Genomic DNA, 21,927 nt, shown 5'->3' with positions numbered 1-21,927 from the left:
TGATCTTGGCAGTTTAACCATAAGAGGGTTGCTGGCAGATTTTGTGCGACCTGTAGGAATATTTGGGGGACAGAGCCCAGAGACAGCTGGGGGAGCAAGGCCGGAGAGGAGTCGGTAGAAGACAGGAAGACCACCAACCTGCCTGAGGTGAGTGAGTGAAAGGCCCTCGGAGTTAGCTTCATCGCAGGAGATTCCAATGATTCTGAAAGCTTTGAGTTCTACAGCGTGAAGCCGAGCAAGGTGTGATCTATGGAGCAAGAACAAAAAAGGTTTCCAGGGAGATCCTGCCATCTGTGTAGGGATAACAAGCGTCGCAAGTTGGCGTTTGCAGTTAGTTAGTTAGTGTCTGCCCATCCCATCAAAAAGTAAAATTACATTTTTTTTTGCGTCACAAACCTTCCCGGGTCAAACCTTCCCTTGAATCCACCGTAGTTGGATTTATTGAAATATGTTTTCAAGTTATAACACGACAGACAGACATTATAATACTAGTACACTTGCACATTGCGTGAGCGGCAGGGGGAGTCATCGTCATGTCAGGAATTGGGGAGGGGAGGGAGAGGACTAGAGGAGAGGAGGAAGCAATATTGCACTGCGCAAAATCCCTTTTGGGGGACGGGATATTAATATTATTAATATTATTACTGTTTTGTAATAATATTAATATTATGCTAATATCATTGGTGTTATTATCTTTGTTATGAAAAGCCGCCTTGGAAAAATGCCACGACAAGCTATGTTAGTACGGATATACACCTCAACGCACAATCCCCTTCGCGGGAAACCCCCTTGAGAATTTGAGATGGGCAACTGAAGGCGCTATAATCTCCATCATATGACCTTTGGTCCCCCTGTCAAGTTTGGTTGCGATGGGATAAATAACGACCGAATGTATCACGGTCAGACAGACACCAAATTGCACACTTTAGGATGATTAATCGATAACTCTCTCCTCTTCCTCCTCCTCTTCCTCTGCCTCTTTGAGGCCCAACTTGTCCTGCATATCGTACCTGCGCCATTTTCAATAATGATTTACAAAATGTCGAGATTTGTATTAATAATGGCGTTTTGTAATTATCGGTGTTGAATTCGTTTAATTCTGCAATCTTTGTGAAAGAAGTATAAAAACATGAATGATTTTGCAAAGGAGGCTGTTGTTTCGGTTGTGCAATTATTGTTTTTTTGTGTTTTTCTTCACCAGTTTCATTCACTTTGATCCCGCAGACCCGCAATCGAGATGCTCAAATGACGCACGGTGCAAGAGCAAGTATAACCCCGCCCCCTCCTCGTTTCCTATCACGCTATGGGTCGTCATTTCTGGGCACGCCTATAGGGAACGTCGTGGCTCCGCCCCTAATTTGGCGCTTCGCCATTGGTTGGACCCGAAGTGACGTTGCCGGAAAGGCTTGTGGTTGTGGATTGGTGGTGGGCAAATGGTAAGGCGAGCGTTCTATGCTAAAGTTCTTGTAGGTTTAATTATGTATTGAAGTACAAATTGGTTTAGTTGTTTTGTAATTAATGTGGTATTTCCAATTACTAATAATATTATAAATATATATTTTTAATGAAATGCGCTGTTTGCCTTGACGGATAACAAGGAAGCAATGCGAAAGCCGCATTATATGGTGGGACACAGAAGCTCTCTGGCTTTGGTGAAGGAAGATCCGCTCGGTCGTGGGGAGTCTGCAGGGACGACAATGTCTGAGGTGACAAATTGCGGGAAACAGGACGAGAGCTGTCGCTGGGGTCCGCAGCACGTCGGAGCTCAGGAACTGAGCAAACTCTACTCTCCTGGTAATTGATTAACGTCGCGTGTTCGTTTTACACTCCGGGTCCAAGGTTGTAATACTAATAACGAGGGGCGACTTGACCACATCACGTGGACACGGGCGTGGAAATTCCGAAATGGGTTGAAGCTGCAGTGGTTATAATGACGGCTCTGAGTCTGACCTCTTTACTTTCACCTTGTGCTTCGTCGTCATCGTCACCATAATCCTCTTCGGTAGGGTGTGCCACCACCAAGGAGGAGGAGGAAGAACAAGAAGAAGAAAGCGTCGGACCACGGGCGAGCAAATGCCTGGCCCTCTGGCATGCAGGTGTTGAGTCAATGGGAGAGGGGGCTTCAGCTGGAACAGACAGGTCCTCCAGCAAGCATATATATTCATGGTCATGCAGGTGTTGTCAAGGGGAGAGGGGGCTTCAGCTGGAACAGACAGGTCCTCCAGCAAGCATATAAATTCATGCAGGTGTTGAGCCAAGGGGAGACGGGGCTTCAGCTGGAACATACAGGTCCTCCACGGGCGAGCCATGGGCGAGCAAATGCCTGGCCCTCTGGCATGCAGGTGTTGAGTCAGTGGGAGAGGGGGCTTCAGCTGGAACAGACAGGTCCTCCAGCAAGCATATATATTCATGGTCATGCAGGTGTTGTCAAGGGGAGAGGGGGCTTCAGCTGGAACAGACAGGTCCTCCAGCAAGCATATAAATTCATGCAGGTGTTGAGCCAAGGGGAGACGGGGCTTCAGCTGGAACATACAGGTCCTCCAGCAAGCATATATATTCATGCAGGTGTTGAGCCAAGGGGAGAGGGGGCTTCAACTGGAACATACAGGTCCTCCAGCAAGCATATATATTCATGCAGGTGTTAAGTCAATGGGAGAGGGGGATTCAGCTGGAACAGACAGGTCCTCCAGCAAGCATATATATTCATGCAGGTGTTGAGTCAATGGGAGAGGGGGCTTCAGCTGGAACATACAGGTCCTCCAGAAAGCATATATATTCATGCAGGTGTTGAGCCAAGGGGAGAGGGGGCTTCAACTGGAACATACAGGTCCTCCAGCAAGCATATATATTCATGCAGGTGTTGAGTCAATGGGAGAGGGGGCTTCAGGTGGAACATACAGGTCCTCCAGCAAGCATATATATTCATGCAGGTGTTGAGTCAATGGGAGAGGGGGCTTCAGGTGGAAGATACAGGTCCTCCAGCAAGCATATATAATATATATATATATATATATATATATATATATATATATATATATATATTCATGCAGGTGTTGAGTCAATGGGAGACGGGGCTTCAGCTGGAACATACAGGTCCTCCAGCAAGCATATATATATTCATGCAGGTGTTGAGCCAAGGGGAGACGGGGCTTCAGCTGGAACATACAGGTCCTCCAGCAAGCATATATATTCATGCAGGTGTTGAGCCAAGGGGAGACGGGGCTTCAGCTGGAACATACAGGTCCTCCAGCAAGCATATATATTCATGCAGGTGTTGAGCCAAGGGGAGAGGGGGCTTCAACTGGAACATACAGGTCCTCCAGCAAGCATATATATTCATGCAGGTGTTAAGTCAATGGGAGAGGGGGCTTCAGCTGGAACAGACAGGTCCTCCAGCAAGCATATAAATTCATGCAGGTGTTGAGCCAAGGGGAGACGGGGCTTCAGCTGGAACATACAGGTCCTCCAGCAAGCATATATATTCATGCAGGTGTTGAGCCAAGGGGAGACGGGGCTTCAGCTGGAACATACAGGTCCTCCAGCAAGCATATATATTCATGCAGGTGTTGAGCCAAGGGGAGAGGGGGCTTCAGCTGGAACATACAGGTCCTCCAGCAAGCATATATATTCATGCAGGTGTTAAGTCAATGGGAGAGGGGGCTTCAGCTGGAACATACAGGTCCTCCAGAAAGCATATATATTCATGCAGGTGTTGAGTCAATGGGAGAGGGGGCTTCAGGTGGAACATACAGGTCCTCCAGCAAGCATATATATTCATGCAGGTGTTGAGTCAATGGGAGAGGGGGCTTCAGGTGGAAGATACAGGTCCTCCAGCAAGCATATATATATATATATATATATATATACATATATATATATATATATATTCATGCAGGTGTTGAGTCAATGGGAGACGGGGCTTCAGCTGGAACATACAGGTCCTCCAGCAAGCATATATATATTCATGCAGGTGTTGAGTCAATGGGAGAGGGGGCTTCAGGTGGAAGATACATGTCCTCCAGCAAGCATATATATATTCATGCAGGTGTTGAGTCAAGGGGAGAGGGGGCTTCAGCTGGAACATACAGGTCCTCCAGCAAGCATATATATTCATGCAGGTGTTGAGTCAATGGGAGAGGGGGCTTCAGATGGAACATACAGGTCCTCCAGCAAGCATATATATTCATGCAGGTGTTGAGTCAATGGGAGAGGGGGCTTCAGATGGAACATACAGGTCTTCCAGCAAGCTCATTGTATATTCATTCAGACTTACAAATCTGAGCACGAGCTTAACTTCAATTGTCATAACAATGTATGTTTATTTATTTTGACTTTTGCAAACATCCATAATGTTTAGTGATTGCTCAAGATGGCAGGTTTCCTCCATTGTCTGCTTGATGTAATGATGTACAACTTGAGATGACGTTCTCCACGTCAATGTGGTTGTGCGTTTGTTTCAGCGAAGCGGCTGCAGGAATGGGTGTGCGTTGTCCTCTGCCTCGGTCTCATGGCGGCTAATGGTGTGTTCCTGCTCACGTGTTTCAGCATCGCTCATCTGCCCTTCCTGTTCATCAGCATTGGTGAGGGATTTTTAAGGCTGCTTAAATATAGGATTGTCATTCGTCTCGATAAAAGGAATTTACTTGTGATTTTAACAGATGTGTACACTATCAATTGCGTTGACCTTCTGCTGCGGTGTTGCATTTGCCAAATTGGCCGTGTGCTGTTACAGGTCCATGTTTGTCACTGATTTCAGCAAAAAATTCATCTCCATTTGCAATTTTAATTTCATTACACGAATGAGATTTAATGACTTTTGGATCATTTTTAAAATTCTCTTTCACAATCGCACTGTCATGTCCACGTTCGTTTTCAGAGATCCTTTAACATTTCTTTCTTTATTATTATTTTTTAAATTACTTTAATTTCTTTTTCTTCTTTTTTTTTAATATCAAAATTTGGGGAGTGTTGAATTGAGGATGACCTGCCATCTCCACCCCGCCCATCCTCACCCAAATTATCCCTCATTACCTCTACGACCAATGGAGAATTGGAGATTATGTTTTCACTTCTGTCTATTTGTCTGTCTCTCTGTGCAGGATATCTGAAAAGGTTATGGACAGATTCAGACTAACCTTGGTGGACCGATTTGGTGTATGATAAGGAAGGATTGATTAGATTTTGTTGAAGATCCTAATCTGGACACTAGAATTTGTTGTTTGTGTGCTCTGCAGCACTTCGTCCAACCCTCAGCCCCACCGCCTGCATTCACTCCAACCCTCACCCCCTCTGATCTCCGCTACCCTCAACCCTCAGCCCTTCTGATCTCCGCTCCCCCCACCCCTCAGCCCCTCTGATCTCCGCTCCCCTCAACGCTCAGCCCTTCAGATCTCCGCTCCCCCAACCCTCAGCCCTCTGATCTGTACTCCCTCCAACCCTCAGCCCTTCTGATCTGCGCTCCCCCCAACACTCAGCCCTTCTGGTCTGCACTCCCCCAAACCCTCAGTCCCTCTGATCTGCACTCCCCCAACCCTCAGCCCCTCTGATCTGTGCTCCCCCCCCCCCCCCCCAACCCTCAGCTCTTCTGATCTGCACTCCCTCCAACCCTCAGCCCTTCTGATCTGCACTCCAACCAACCCTCAGCCCTTCTGATCTGTGCTCCCCCCCCCACCTCAGCCCTTCTGATCTGTGCTCCCCCCCCCCCCCACCTCAGCCCCTCTGATCTGTGCTCCCCTACCCCCAACCCTCAGCTCCTCTGATCTGCACTCCCTCCAACCCTCAGCCCTTCTGATCTGCGCTCCACCCAACCCTCAGCCCTTCTGATCTGTGCTCCCCCCAACCCTCAGCCCCTCTGATCTGCACTCCCCCCAACCCTCAGCTCCTCTGATCTGCACTCCCCCCAACCCTCAGCTCCTCTGATCTGCACTCCCCCCAACCCTCAGCCCCTCTGATCTGCGCTCCCCCCAACCCTCAGCTCCTCTGATCTGCGCTTCCTCCAACCCTCAGCTCCTCTGATCTGCACTCCCGAATACCCTCAGCTCCTCTGATCTGCGCTCCCCCCAACCCACAGCCCTTCTGATCTGCGCTCCCCCCAACACTCAGCCCTTCTGGTCTCCACTCCCCCAAACCCTCAACCCCTCTGATCTGCACTCCCCCAACCCTCAGCCCCTCTGATCTGTGCTCCCCCACCCCCAACCCTCAGCGCCTCTGATCTGCACCCCCTCCAACCCTCAGCTCCTCTGATCTGCACTCCCCCCAACCCTCAGCTCCTCTGATCTGCGCTCTCCCCAACCCTCAGCTCCTCTGATCTGCGCTCTCCCCAACCCTCAGCTCCTCTGATCTGCACTCCCCCCAACCCTCAGCTCCTCTGATCTGCGCTCCCTCCAACCCTCAGCTCCTCTGATCTGCACTCCCGAATACCCTCAACCCCTCTGATATGCGCTCTCCCCAACCCTCAGCTCCTCTGATCTGCGCTCTCCCCAACCCTCAGCTCCTCTGATCTGCGCTCTCCCCAACCCTCAGCTCCTCTGATCTGCACTCCCCCCAACCCTCAGCTCCTCTGATCTGCGCTCCCCCCAACCCTCAGCTCCTCTGATCTGCGCTCCCCCCAACACTCAGCCCTTCTGGTCTGCACTCCCCCAAATCCTCAACCCCTCTGATCTGCACTCCCCCAACCCTCAGCCCCTCTGATCTGCACTCCCCCCAACCCTCAGCTCCTCTGATCTGCACTCCCCCTAACCCTCAGCTCCTCTGATCTGTGCTCCCTCCAACCCTCAGCTCCTCTGATCTGTGCTCCCCCCAACCCTCAGCACTCCTGATCTGTGCTCCCCCCAACCCTCAGCCCTCCTGATCTGCGCTCCCCCCAACTCTCAGCCCTTCTGATCTGCGCTCCCCCTAACCCTCAGCTCCTCCGCCTGCATTCACTCCAACCCTCAGCCCTTCTGATCTGCGCTTCCCCCAACCCTCAGCCCTTCTGATCTGTGCTCCCCCTAACCCTCAGCCCCTCTGCCTATCTTATCTGCGATCTCGGTCCACAAACTCAACTAACTCTTCTCTGCAAAGTTTTGACACTCCGTTAATTCCTGCAACGGCATTATCTGTTCCTTCAATCTCTCTAACAATCCTGCAGTTTTCCATTTCTATCCTTTTCCTACAGCAGTGACTACCTTCTTTCACCACTATCCCTGATATTGTCCACATCAAACATATTTATCACGTAGTTTATGATCTTCGTGTATTAACTTGTTTCCGAACAATATTCTCACCACCTTTCTTTCTTTGGGGGGAAAAGAAGAAATACCCCTTGGCCAGCCACTGAAATGAAAAGGCCTTAAAACACACGCTTGGAAATAAAACTATACCATTACCCACTAATCTGCTACTAATACTACTATAACCTTGAGCAATATTAAATACACCACGCCTGGCACAAAATCACGATAGCAAATATGTTTTGTTTTTTTTATGCCATTGCGTTCTGTCGTGTGGAGAGCTGATTCGACCAACTGGAAGCACAAAAACGCAAATCCGGAGAGACCATTTATCAGGGCATCTCTGCCCTTAAATTCAGCTACTTCCTTAAATGGTCATTCTGTGAATGTCAGGATTTAGGTGACGAGTAATACCAGTTCCCTCCAGGAGTGAAATGTGGTGTCAGTGAATCACTTGCACGATGCCATGTGCCGTCATTTTGAATAAAATTGGCCAAACAGTTTTATCAAAGGGACGTGCGCCCCCCCCCCCCCCCCCCTCTATACATGGGATCGTTTCTCTGTATGCAGCTTTAACATGGGACAAAAAAATCGTTTCTCCGCTTCCACTGGTATATATCTATATAAATAAAGGAGGAGTGTCTGTGTGTGTGTCTGTCTGGATGTCCGGATGTCCGCTTATAACTCAAGAACTACACATCGGAGAAACGTTTTAGGCACAGATTCGGAATCAGCATAAAATTCCGGTGGTTATAGGCTACTTTTTATTTTAATGGTTTAAAAAACCGGGCCTCATTTGTAATTGTGCATTTGACAAGTGAACATCAGGTAAAAGCTCAAACTGATCAATACCCTGACGAAGGCGTGGCCCCATCAACGTGTCACGAAGGGAGGTGCCGGTGAACCCTCGCGACCAGTCAGGGCCGAGGCGTGTTCACCGGTAGGCGGAGCGAAGCGCGCGCGGGTTGATTTACAAGGCGCGTGATATAAGCGCCGCCGCGGACTACTTCAACAGATGAGCCAGGAAGAGAGAAGGAGTCGCCCACCAAGGCAGAAAGATGAGCGGGAGACGAGGCAGATGAGACGAGAGCAAAGAAAGAAAGAGAGAGAGAGAGAGAGAGAGAGAGAGAGAGAGAGAGAGAGAGAGAGAGAGAGAGAGAGACAGACAGACAGACAGACAGACAGACAGACAGACAGACAGACAGACAGACAGAGAGACAGAGACAGACAGACAGACAGACAGAGACAGACGGTGAGAGACGGTGAGAGACGGTCCGCTACCACGACGACAGGGTCTGCGTTGATGATGCTGGCAAGATATTCTTCCTCGATGCTCCTGGCGGGACAGGAAAAACATTCCTCTTTAATATCATCCTGGCCAAGGTTCGTCAAAAGTCGGAAATTGCTCTGGCTGTGGCCTCAGGTCGAATTGCAGCTACACTTCTTGAAGGAGGAAGGACAGCACACTCAACTTTCAAACTGCCTTTGGATTTGACCAAGCAAGACACCCCAACCTGCAACATTAGCAAGAATTCAGCAAACGCCAAGATACTTCAGCAGTGCAAAATCATCATCTGGGATGAGGCTACTATGAGCCACAAGCAGGCATTCGAAGCAGTGAACAGAACACCAAGATATTCGCAACAACAAGAAAATCATGGGTGGTGTGACAACTGTTCTGGCTGGAGACTTTCGTCAGACTCTCCCAGTCATCCAACGGGGCACAAGAGCAGATCAAGTCAAGGCCTGTATCAAGTCTTCTTATCTCCTCTGGCCACATGTGCAAAGACTTACCCTGAATACCAACATGAGAGTCCACCTTCTTGGTGACAACACTGCAGGGGAGTTCTCAAGCCAGCTTTTGAAAGTTGGCAATGGCCTATACCCTCAAGATGCATCAGAACAAATAATTCTACCATTTGGACAGTTTGTTGAAACAAAAGATGACTTGATCAAAAAGGTCTTTCCCAATATGGAGACCCAGTTCCAGGACTCATCATGGCTTGCCGAAAGAGTCATTTTGGCCCCCAAGAACAATGCTGTTCAAGAGATCAACAATTTGCTCCTCCACCAACTTCCCGGTCATGAAAGAAATTATGATTCTCTTGACAAAGTGACAGATGAAGATCAGGCAGTAAACTTCCCAACTGAGTTTCTCAACAGTCTTCAGCCTCAAGGACTCCCAACACACAGGTTGATTCTCAAGGTGAGAGCACCAATCATGCTTCTAAGGAATCTTGATCCACCAAAGCTGTGTAATGGAACACGATTGACAATCCAGCAAATGATGCCACATGTCCTAGAGGCAACCATCCTCTCAGGACAATACAGAGGAGAGAAAGTATTCATTCCAAGGATACCACTTATTCCACCTGACCTTCCATTCTCCTTCAAGAGGATTCAGTTCCCCATCAGGCTATGTTTTGCTATGTCCATCAACAGGGCGCAGGGGCAATCAATGAAGGTTGTAGGCCTGAACTTCACAGAACAAGTGTTTGCCCATGGCCAGCTGTACGTGGGCTGCTCGAGGGTTGGAAAACCAAGCAATCTTTATGTCTTGGCACCAAGTAAGAAAACCAGAAATGTTGTATACCCAGAGGTTTTGAGAAATTGAAAATTGAAAAAACGTCATGTAGGAAATGTACTGTGATATTGCTCTAAAATATACATGTTCTTTTCATCATATATTTGTCTTATTCTTATTCAACCCGGGCGAAGCCGGGTACCTCAGCTCGTGGATATATATATGTGCAGCGCTTGTCCTGTCTTGTCTTGTGTTGTCACTGAACTACTTTCTCAAACTTATGTGAAATCGTACCAAACTTCTGGTATGCACATATCTCCCCCGTCGGCATGTCCTAAGGGTATTTTTTTTGAAAAAATGTTTTTGTTTTTTTGGGGAATTTTTTGGGGAATTTTTTTTTTTCAACTTCAATTGTTTATAAAATGTGATATCACGTATATTACAAATACATTTGTGCAAAATAATTGGTTGAATTATGATTGGTTTAAACCATGACAAAACGGCAACTCGGGTACAGTCATTTATCTATATATCTACACATCTGGGCAGTGTCTGTTCTCACTTAACGACTCCCTCAAACTTTTGTTTCCGTGGTTGTGAAGTGTTTTTAATAACGTGGTGGTGGTTTTGAATCACGTGTTGGTGAGGTATTTTGAATTATGTTCTAGTCGTACCAGGATAATGTGCACGTGTGTGAAATGAATTTGTTTAAAAGATTAATAAAGTCAGTATGTACTATGCACCAACCAATTGCAGACATGTTGGGTGTGATGTATTCTTCGGGACAAGCGTTGGACAAGCGCGATGTGTTTACACATTATAGGTAACAATTGGATTAGATGAAAGAATTGCACACCTGTGCAGTGCAGCCTATTTTACCAGCACCTTTTGGAACTTGCAAGTATTGACATTGCAGACATATTGGACAAACGTGAAATGTACATGATGACTACTGATGATAATTAGAGATGATGGATGAATTGTATGTGTACATCTACCTCTGCAATCGAATAGAAAACTAATATTATGTATGGTACTTTAATTTTTATGGCGTAGCCCATTGGGCAATGCCGTCAAGAACAGTGCTTGTCCATCTGTATGTATGTATGTATGTATGTCCCCTCAAACGTATACCAATCAGAGCTGAGGATCTGGTCACATGACATGGTGATGTGTTACATCTGATGTCATTACGGCGGTACGGTGGCTGACTCTCCACACTGCCATTTTGATTTATATGCCGTTTAAGCCGAACATATCGTCGAACCTGTCATATATCACAATCGCCATGCTCTACCTTTACGTTTTTCATTCAGTGTGAAACACAAACAAACCGATTGTTAAAATGGCCATCAAATATCGAAAGCATCAGCGTTGCGTCTCTTCCAACAAAACGGTACGTACCCAACCCTTGTGGGGTATAATCTAGATTACAGTAGATGTTCCCTCGGTTCTGTAAGTAAAACTTACCTCACGGATGTCTGGATTCCTCCAAATTTATTTGTTTAATGTTATAAACAGCATTAGCAACTGTTTCAAAAGCTAATCATGTGTGTTTGTGGTTTATAATATTTTACAAGCCAGGCTAAGCCACCGTTAGACGTTTGGTCTTGTTTACAGAAAAATGAAGGACCGACCGTGAAGAGGTCCTTTTAAAACCAAGAGACTGTAACTGCATTGAAAATAAATTTACTTCTTCATGTAGCTGTATTAATCAAATTGGCACCCCTTTATATGAACTTTTCTAGAGCATTACTTGGTTCCTCCTAAGAACACAAGGGTAGACAAGCATGCACACGAGACATTTTTTTGAATGTCCCTTCTTTTCTATACTTTTCCTACATGGCACATACCATATATAAAGGGGCCTTTTCTATGACATTTTTCCCAAGAATATTCTATAAGGTTCAGATATGTACATACAGGGAATTACCTAATTTTAGTATGATTTGATAATGTAGTGTAAAGTTCCAACACTTGTCAGGCCCAATGAGCCAAAGCTGTATCGAGAAAGTAAATTGGACTGAGATGACTTTGGCCAACAAAGTTGCTCACCAGAATATTATATATCTGGAAAAATTTAATGCCTCATTACATTAAATACTATCAGAGTACCCGCCCTATGGGCGAACTTGTTCTCAGCATCCAACAAGTTCTACTAACACATACCTTTGTTTGGGCGGTGTATAGGCAACTGATAGCTCTCTCAATCGCTCCCGAAAATAAAATAAGAATAAAACCCTGGGTTAAGTGCATGAAGCAACTAGATGGCATTCATAGAATACTTACCCTGCACAGTCAACTTGGTGCGAGCCAACTTTTTTTTTTTTTTTTTTTTTTTTTTTTTTTGATCCAATGTGGCTGCCATACCACGTGAGTGATGACATCATACATTTATATTCTCTAATATAATTGTTGCATAGATCACGCTCGATAAATTTCAAACTGCTCAGACTAAGGCCAAAAAATATATATTGCTGGTCTCTGGTCAGACCAAAGTTCCAGAATTGATGCGGCGATGCGGTTTTTTTTTTTTTTTTCTTTTTTTGAAAAGCATGGATTGCACATATAGAGGTTTTTTTTTGTGTCCTCATGCCTTGCGGTCCTCCTCATCTGCTGTGGCGCCGTCCAGAGAGAAATTAAAGACAGCCAATGGGACTTGTAGGCCTTTTTTTGTAAATAATGAACACAAGCTTAAGTTATTTTTAAATGTATTTATTCTGAAAATCATTAAGTTCTTCAAGCATATTATAGATTGCCATTTCGTTCTCGAGATCGCCTCGCCGTACCGTCAAACATTCCAATGCGTCGATCGCGTCAACACTGCGCATGCGCAAGTGGTCTAACAGGCCGATGGTCTCCCACGATCTCTTCTCCCAGTCCACCAGATTATCACAGACACTTACAACTTCAGGACAAACGAAATAGGATCCAGGCCTAACTAACGAGATCACCCGCAGCTCTTTCGGCCTTCTGGTTGCTTCACACGAACCCGACATGGAACATCCTCATTTCAATAAATGACAATATCCAGCCGATAGAGGCCTTGCATCGCGTGAGCGTCGTCCATGGCAACCGGTTCCGGCCGCCATCTTCGGTGGCATAAACAACATGGCGGGAAAGCTGTCGTTTGATCAGATGGACCTGTCAGTTTATGCCCGTAGCTTGCCCGTTGAGGCGTTTTCACGGTATTGCGAGAAACTGAGGCTGTGTCATCTGCCTGTGGACCTGTGTGGACCCACAAGTACGCCACACACACTCCACAGTCCACACACACTCCACACGTATGCCACACACACTCCACAAGTACGCCACATGTATGCCACACAAACTCCACACATATGCCACACGTACGCCACACGTATGCCACACACACTCCACATGTACGCCACACGTATACCACACACACTCCACACGTACGCCACACGTACTCCACACGTACGCCACACACACTCCACACGTATGCCACACACACTCCACACGTATGCCACACACACTCCACACGTACGCCACAAGTACGCCACACACACTCCACAAGTACGCCACACACATTCCACAAGTACGCCACATGTATGCCTCACACACTCCACACGTACGCCACACACTCCACATGTATGCTACACGTATGCCACACACACTGCACACGTATGCCACAAGTACGCCACACACTCCACACGTACGCCACACACACTCCACATGTACGTAACCAAATGCCTAATCCTGCTTTTTGCTTCGCGAGCGAAGGTAACAACCTCATGAGCCATATTCTCACCTGAGAGCAGCAATCAAGGCAGCCATGAATCCGTTTAAGCGTTGTGTCGTCCGGAAAACGGTAGAATGACAAGCCCGATCCCTTATGAAATCGGGCTGTACATCCGACAGCACAAAAAACTCTTTACCATCGTGTAGGGGGCAATTTATATGTGAGACGAGTTTCAAATTGCCGCCATTACGTATGGTGGCAGAAGCAATGTTTTGCCATCCAAGCGGTCACGTGACTAAGACGATGACGTCACATGCAACTTCCTTATTGGATTAATGACGTCACGGCACACATAACTACTCATATCTTTGAAACGGCTGGATGGATTTGGACAAACTAAACGCAGTTTTGTAGGGGAGAACCGTGCGCGAACGTCGATACCAAATTTGAAAAAAAAAACTTGTTGACGCGCAGGGTCAAAATCGATGCCCGCGCTGAGCAGAACCCGGAAATATATTTTTATCGGCCTAAGCGTTGTTCCTGTCAAATGATGACGTCATAATTATGGGACCAATGACGTCATCGTTAACACCACCAATGTGGTTAACAACCCATATGCAGTTCTTTACAATGAGCCATGTTTCAATTTTTTCCATAGAGCGGTTTTGGAGATATAGAGGTGCAACGTTTTTCGGTTTTTCCAAGATGGCACCTGTACCTCATGACCTATTACATCATAATTATCATTAAAATATTCTAAAGGAGGAGGCACTCCTTTGGTGAAAATTTCATGTCCATCAGAACAACAGTTGCTGAGAATTTTTTTTTATAATGCTTAAATAAGTGTTGTACTTGTCGAATTATGACGTCATAACGAAGGCACCAATGGCATCATCATCAACATATCTTATTCCCCATGGGAAGTACTTGACAATGAGCCTTTTCAATTTTTTTCATTGAGCGGTTTGGGAGATATAGAGGTGTAACGTTTTTCCAAGTTGGCGTCCGAAGCACGTGACATATGACGTCATAATTATGAATAGAAATATTCTACAGATGGAGGCACTCCTATGGTAAAATTTCGTGTCGATCGGAACAACGTTTGCCGAGAAAATGAATTTTAAAAATGCTGACCCGGACGCGCATACAAACCCGAATGCCTAACCCTGCTTTTCGCTTCGCGAGCACAGGGTAAAAACATGCCTACTGCTATAATTCAAAACGCCTCACTGCACTGGAAAACTTGGGGACAGGGATACTGTACTGTAAAGGTTGGGGACTTGTAATACCATCTCCCGCCTCGAGGCAGCGCTACATGATACACATTTACATGGAGGGTTTGTGTCACAATCTTACATGGATGTTTGTGTCACCTCCATTTACATGGAGGGAACAACCCCCCCAAAAATATCCCCAAGACTACCGTCAAAGATAAAGCCACCCCTATACACTAATGGTCATGCTTGATCCTATGTAGCAAGTCTGGATGTAATCAGGCCAGAACTGTCGGGGTCGTGCGACAAACAAACGAACACCGGTCCGTGAATATATATCGTAAGGATGATAGTGAAGCTTAGAATATTATCAAAATGATGTTCAAGAGTCTTTGTGCTTGTGCAATATGCTGTCCAAGTGAAATTGCTCGACTTCGTCCTACCTTGCAAAGTTTTTGGTTCCCCATATGAAGTACGCTTCACCGACTTAGATTATATTTGCTCACTGATGTGGACAAGTCCAGCATTTTAGGTGTTATTTTACTATTTAAGAGAGCCATTGGTCTGTGTCGCCAGTTTTCTCAGAGATGGCTGAATGGATCTTCGTCAAACTTTCAGAGGTTCATCAGTGAGTGTTTTAGGTCAAAAAAAATTGAGGAAAAAAAAAAAAGTTCGTTTCTTTGGATTTTTAAAAAATCGCTCTATAGTGCCGAAGCCTTTTTGATTAATGGCAGTTATAATTATATACAAGTACACATTCACATAAATAAATACAAAACAATTACCAGACATTTGAACGCAAATAATAGAACTATTCCGGAAGTGGTCGAAATTGGTGGTAAGGCTTCTTCTTCTTAGTAAGGGAAACGTATGAAAATCTGTTAACTAAATTGTTACCAAAAAATTTCTTCACCAATATGTTTGTAAAGGTGTGTAATAACATGTGTTAAAATGTTGAAGGTCAGCTCCCGTGGGAAACCCAGAAAAAAAGCTGTTGAATTCGGGTACCGAAAAATTATTTTCGAGAATTTTTATTTTTTAAATCGGCCCTTAAGTAACTTATGAGGGGTCAAATAAGGGTTTTTCATGATTCTGAGTTGATTGTTAACATTTATATTTCACCACAGACACTCCTTTGTGGAAAAATAATTTCTAAATATATCTCATTTTCTACTTTGCAGGACATGGAGTCTAGCAATATGGATGAAGACGTTACTCCACCTGTGCTCAATTGCTTCATCTGTGCACGCTCGGATACACCAGCTGAAAGGCTCATACAGGCAACTCCAAAGGGATACTCAACTTTATTGAAACAAGCAGAAACTGTCGAAAATGTTACTGTTGTGGAACATATGAAGGAGGCTCAAAAGGAAGGAAAACTGAGGTACCACCAGAAGTGTAAAAATGATCTGTACAACAACTTTGTTGCAACCACCAATAAGTCAGCTCAAGCATCAAAGGCAGAGAAAGAGTCATCAAAGTTGAAGAGAAGACGCACTACTTGTGAGTTCAGTTCATCAACTGGCTGCAGTTCTAGAAGATCACAGTCAGTTGACCTCCTGTATAAGGATGTATGCATTCTTTGCAACCAACCAGCCCAGCTCTACAAAAATAATCCAGCACAAGCTAGAAAGAAATAGAGTGCCAGATAATTTGACTGCAGATACACTGAAGGCAAGCTTGCTGAAGACAGCACGGAGTCGCGGGGATGACTGGGGCACTGAAGTCACTGGACACCTGGAAGGGATCAACGACTTGATCAGTCACCAGAGAAGAGCCTTTCTTATTCAAAGCATTGGCTAAAGATAAAACTTCTAGAGAAATACGAAGACACCTTGTATTTCACAACACAGGAAAGAAGGGCAGATGTACTCTGTCTCAAAGATGGCACCGACAATATTCTGCGAGAGCATCATGCTAATCTTGACCATGGAGATGAGAAGACTCAGATCATAAAGACGGCACTCAAGTTCATATCCAATGATATTGCCTTGATTGATTTAGGTCCAAAGTCATACCCCACCACACACAGTATGACTGACATCGATAGTCAGCTGACACTTGTTCCTGCAAACCTTCAGATGTTCTTGAGACCGATTGTCAAGACAGACAAAAGAGTTGCCGTTTGGGGGCAGAATTTTATTAAGGCCTGTCGACCTCGGTCTGGAGTATTGCCACACCAAATGGGGCTTGCCTTACAACTTGATCATAGATTTGGGTCAAAATGGATTCTCGACAAGTTCCACCGGCTGGGATACACTGAGTCTTACACGGAGACACAAAACTACAAATACTGCTTCCTTAATAGTAGGAGTGGAGATGATGTTCCAGATACTTCTGGCACTCTTGACACCATTGTGGAGGAAACCGATGAACAGATCAATGATGAGGTTGCGGTTGATGCTGCGCTTGAGGATCAATCAGTGATGACAGCCAAAGTGCCAGCCAGTGAAAGTGAATTGTCAAGTAATGATCAGGTGGTCTTTATGGAGGTTGGGGAAACAAACAATGCAGTCACTCAGTTTGTTGGAGACAATATAGATTTAAACATTGTCTCTATTCACGGAAACACTCCCTTTCACTCAATGGGTTGGATCGAAGTCACCTCTCCGGCACCACCTTTGCCAGATCCACAGACAACAGCAGCTTTCCCCCGGGTGAAGTTGAAGGCACTCGACAAAGCTAAGATCCTGAGAGGAACTGAAGTAAAGATTATTCCATTTACGAACAGGAAACAGATAGGAACGAACGCGATCATGTTTCTCCCCCTCGCTGAGCTTTCCTCCTCCCTGGCTCATGATCAGCCACTCCTCACTCCAGGTGACACACTCTGGGCAGCGGGGTGGGTGATCGAAGCCAACGATCCTGAGTTCCCACACTCCAACTGGAATGGCTGGATGAAGAGAATCCATGCTAATGATGCAAAGCAGAGCACACAGATCGAGTTCCTCCCAGTTATTGAAGGAGACCCTAATGACCTCAACACCATCTTCACCACTCTGAAAGAGTGCATACGGCGCGCTGGGGTCGCTATAGTGACTACATTGGGTGAAATTCGGTACAACATGTTCTCAAGGAAGGCAGCGGCAGGAGTGATCAAACCAGAGACTCTACCTCCAACAGAGGGTGCAGCTGCACAACATTCACTCCGTGCCTACCTGCAGACCCGGGACTGGATCCTTCTACAGAGCATGTCTCTGAACCCCAGTGACTATGGATGGACAATAGGTGTGCATGGGTATGAGCCAGTTCCAACACTGGACCCCACGGCTCCTGAGGAGCTATTGCAGTTCACGAGCTGTAATTGTCATGGAGATTGCAGCAACCGGCGATGCAGCTGCAAGAAGAATGGGGTCACGTGCATCTCGGCCTGTGGAGTCTGTAATGGCATTACATGCAGAAACTGCAGTCATGATGTTGTTGAGTCTGAAGAAGACATAGACAATGACTGTTGAAACTTCTGACATTGTGAATGAGAAATAACTCTTGAGTATTATATATGTATGTGAAATAAAAGCTACTTTGTGTGTAAATGTAAAAGTGAAAATAGAAATGTTAGCAATCAACTCAGAATCATGAAAAACCCTTATTTGACCCCTCATAAGTTACTTAAGGGCCGATTTAAAAAAATAAAAATTCTCGAAAATAATTTTTCGGTACCCGAATTCAACAGCTTTTTTTCTGGGTTTCCCACGGGAGTTGACCTTCAACATTTTAACACATGTTATTACACACCTTTACAAACATATTGGTGAAGAAATTTTTTGGTAACAATTTAGTGAACAGATTTGTGAAATATCTCATAAAATGCCCTTACTATCTTCCTGAACGGCATCATACTTCACTCTGAAACATGATGAACGGCACAATCGGCAACATATGTGACTGGCTCTGGCAAAAGCAGACACTTGGGGGTAAGAATCAAAATTGAGATTTTGATATCATCTGATTCCCCATGCTTTTCTCTTTCATTTGATAGATACATTATGTTAATTGGATGAAAATTAACGAAGTTTTATGACAATTATATTTTCATTTAAACAATGGAGATAATTAGGTTCAAAGTTCACAAAACAGTTCACACGCACAAATAATGTGCACATGTAGAGCTTTTCATTCATACCAAACATGTATGTCAGGGATCTCCTTCGAATTACGATGTATGGCTCGAAGTAAAACATTGAAATTTCGCGATCTTCGTGTCTTTTTGAACACATTTTGAGAATGACATTTTAGATTCTTCGTCGAATTTCAAAACTTTTCTGTTGTTTCTTGGAAAAATGTTTTGGTGCATAATAATCTAGAGAAGTTAAATCTCAATTTGGTCCATGTGATCATATTTTGACTCTCTTCGGCTTTTGTCGCTAAGAGAAATGCCCCCAAGTGTCTGTTTTTGTCAGAGCCAGTCACATATATTCAATGAAAAGGTAAAATGATGATTTGACATTTGTGATGGATTCTGATTTGGATGTAATTGCTTTTCCATTATATTTCCCCTCATTTCAAATATGTTAATGTTTCTTTTTCTCTTGAGCCACGCCGGGTACTCCAGCTATAAACGCTTTTATACTTTGATCGGGGTACAAATACAAATACAACTTTGTCTGGGGGTTAACATAGGCTATGTGGCCATGGCCTCATGTGGAGGTGTGGGGGACCTGGAGAGGAGCGTAAATTCTCGATAGTTTACTCCTAGTTTACAATAAATATAGATATAATATATATGTATTTTTTTTTTGGGGGGGGGAGGGGGAATAAATTCTCCCCTTCCCTTTCCATCCACACCCTTTCCCCAATTACAAATATCTCTTCTCAATTTTTTTCTCTTTGCTCTTTCACCTCCTATTCTCTCTGCTGTCCACTCTTTATTGGCTGGATATTTAATGGTCACTTTTGTGGTCTTTGGTGATCTTCTATCATTTTCTTATATTACGCCTGGATTGCACAAAGGATGTATACCTTGATTCGCTGTGCAGCATATACGCAAACCTCTTGTTATTATTATTATTTCTTTTGTTGCTGTATCATGTATGTAGTGTTGCTATTGAGGTGTTTGAATGCAGTTGCAGGAATGCTGGTTGCTGACTTTGCCTCAGGGCTTGTTCATTGGGGAGCAGACACCTGGGGCTCAGTGGAAATGCCCCTTTTTGGCAAGGTGAGCCTGTTTTGACCTGACCTCCATGACCATCTTCTTAGTTATTGTTGTGACCCCCACTTGTTGCCTTAGAGATATTTGCAGTGTTTGGGCTGCCTTGGGTGTCGTATTTTTGATCCACATATGAAACTCATGTCGGCAGCCAGATTTCAGGTGATGGGGTTGTAAGGACAATGGTAGATCAACACCCTAATTGTGATTTGAGGCGGGGATGTGTAATTTGTGTAATGAACTGTACGCAGATGGGAATGTTCAATAGGATTGCAACAAATTCCGTCATTTGTTTAATTGTTTAATTGTCTTCCAGGCAATTGTAAAATGTCTTGTTTACTATCGAAACCTCCATGCCATTTTCTTTATGATCTTTATGATCTATGAGGCCCGTCCTCGATCTACGAACCTTTTATCTTCCAATGCATTTATATCGACAAAGAACTTTAAGAATGGCTCTGCTTTGTGAGAGAATTTGACTAAATGTAAACCATCACCTATTATTTTTACCTTTATTCTTGACTCAACAGTTGTATGAACAAACTATAACTATGTTTTGAACTTCTGTGTTTGCTTCAGTTCACACGAAGATCTGTAGATTTTATAATTTCTAGTTTGTTGATACGAACCAAATAGCTTGCGGATACTTATTTGCCGTATTCATCTTCGTTTTCGTCTCATTGTACCACGTGCTTCATAATTTTGTATAAAAATTTCAAAACGTACTTGATATGGGACTATTTTCTGTGACTTCTTTTCGATGTAGTTCAATAAGAAACCCTCCATAATACTTTACTAGGCACCGGTATTTTGTACCCTCAAATTTACAACTACAGGCAGTCCTCGCTTAACGTTGTAGTTACCTTCTTGAAAAGTGCGACTTTAACCGAAACGACTTTAAGCGAATCCAATTTCCCCATAATAATTAATGTAAATAGGGGGGTGAGGGGGGGCTAGGTTCCCGATTATTTTTGTTTTTTCACCAGACACAAGGCATTTGAAGTTTTAATAAGTTTACTACAATAAGTTAACTATGTACTGTACTCACCGATGATGATAATGAAGTTTCTTTGAGGAGGTGGAGTCACTCAGATGATGAAGAGGCAGAATCATCCACCTCTCCCTCGGATTATTCCTTCAGATCTTTTTCTTGGGGATATTACGCATTATTATGCAAATTAGCACGTCTCTTGTAACGCTCGAACCAGCCTCGGCATGCAATGAAATTTTCTTTTTGAGAAATTTCACCACCATCACTCTTCAAATCGTCAAACTCTTTGCTTTTGATTGAATCACAAGGAAACTTATGGGAATATTTCTCTGATTTTGGTCAACAATCCAAACCGAGAGGAGCCGCTCCATGTTCTCCATCAAACTACTTCTCCTACTAATCTTCGTAGCACTAATGGGTGTCACAGCTTGAGCACTCACATGAATCTTATCTGCGTTTTTGCAAATTGTACGGACTGTAGTCGGCGGAAGCCTAAGTGTCAGGCCAATGTCCACGGCTCGGTCTCCTCCATAAAACCGCCTTAATATATCGAGTTTTGTATTTAAGCTAATGCTTTTTCCGCTTTTCTTAGCACGACACTCACTTGCTGCACGCTTTGCACCCATGACACGAGGTTTTTTTGGTTTATTTTTGGGGGGGGGGGGGGGGGGGTTGGTATACAAGATCGAGGCTCGTGTGAGAGCTAACATTGATCACAAAAAGACAAACTGACACATAAAACATATGATAAAGGGAGCGGGAGAACAAGATGGAGAGCAGGGACATCGGGAGATCTGTGGGAGGGAGAGGGCTTGGGGGGAGGAGGCATGGCAAGGGGGTTAGAGAAGAAAAAAAAAAAACATGGACACTGCTAGGACTTCCAGGAAAGAAGTCGGTATTTCAGAAAAATGGATCTGGGGTAAATTAACGGGGGTAGAAAAGATCAAGGTTTTGGATGGGTGAAGATAAGAGATGGGGGTGGACAGCTGTTTTAAGACCTGGAGGGAGGAGTGGGATTGAAGAGAGTGAGGGAGTTTGTTCCAGAGGCGGGAGAAAAGAGGAATGAAAGAGTGAAGGTGAATAGAGAGTCTTGATTTTGGCAGTTTAACCATAAGAGGGTTGCTGGCAGATCTTGTGC

The 21,927-nt window shown here is 44.7% G+C and overlaps 1 protein-coding gene across 3 annotated transcripts in view; it reads left to right on the top strand.

The window, feature by feature from the left end:
* Positions 1 to 1,201: 1,201 nt before the first annotated feature.
* Positions 1,202 to 21,927, top strand: part of PEDS1 (plasmanylethanolamine desaturase 1) — a 74,986-nt gene continuing 54,260 nt past the window's right edge. Inside the window, exons 1-4 of one of the 3 annotated variants that reach the window (XM_078785874.1) lie at positions 1,202 to 1,436; positions 1,599 to 1,794; positions 4,461 to 4,580; positions 19,716 to 19,807. In XM_078785874.1, the coding sequence (XP_078642000.1) occupies positions 1,434 to 1,436; positions 1,599 to 1,794; positions 4,461 to 4,580; positions 19,716 to 19,807 (411 nt within the window). In that variant the 5' untranslated portion in view covers positions 1,202 to 1,433. Of the gene's footprint in view, positions 1,437 to 1,598; positions 1,795 to 4,460; positions 4,581 to 15,833; positions 18,193 to 19,715; positions 19,808 to 21,927 lie in introns of those variants that run through there. The other 2 variants (XM_078785875.1, XM_078785873.1) reach the window with 2 other exon arrangements.

The sequence above is a fragment of the Myxine glutinosa genome, chromosome 10 (assembly GCF_964187855.1).
Source record: "Myxine glutinosa chromosome 10, kmMyxGlut1.1, whole genome shotgun sequence".
Taxonomy (NCBI): Eukaryota; Metazoa; Chordata; class Myxini; order Myxiniformes; family Myxinidae; genus Myxine; species Myxine glutinosa.
This window is presented reverse-complemented; position numbering and strand designations above follow the sequence as displayed.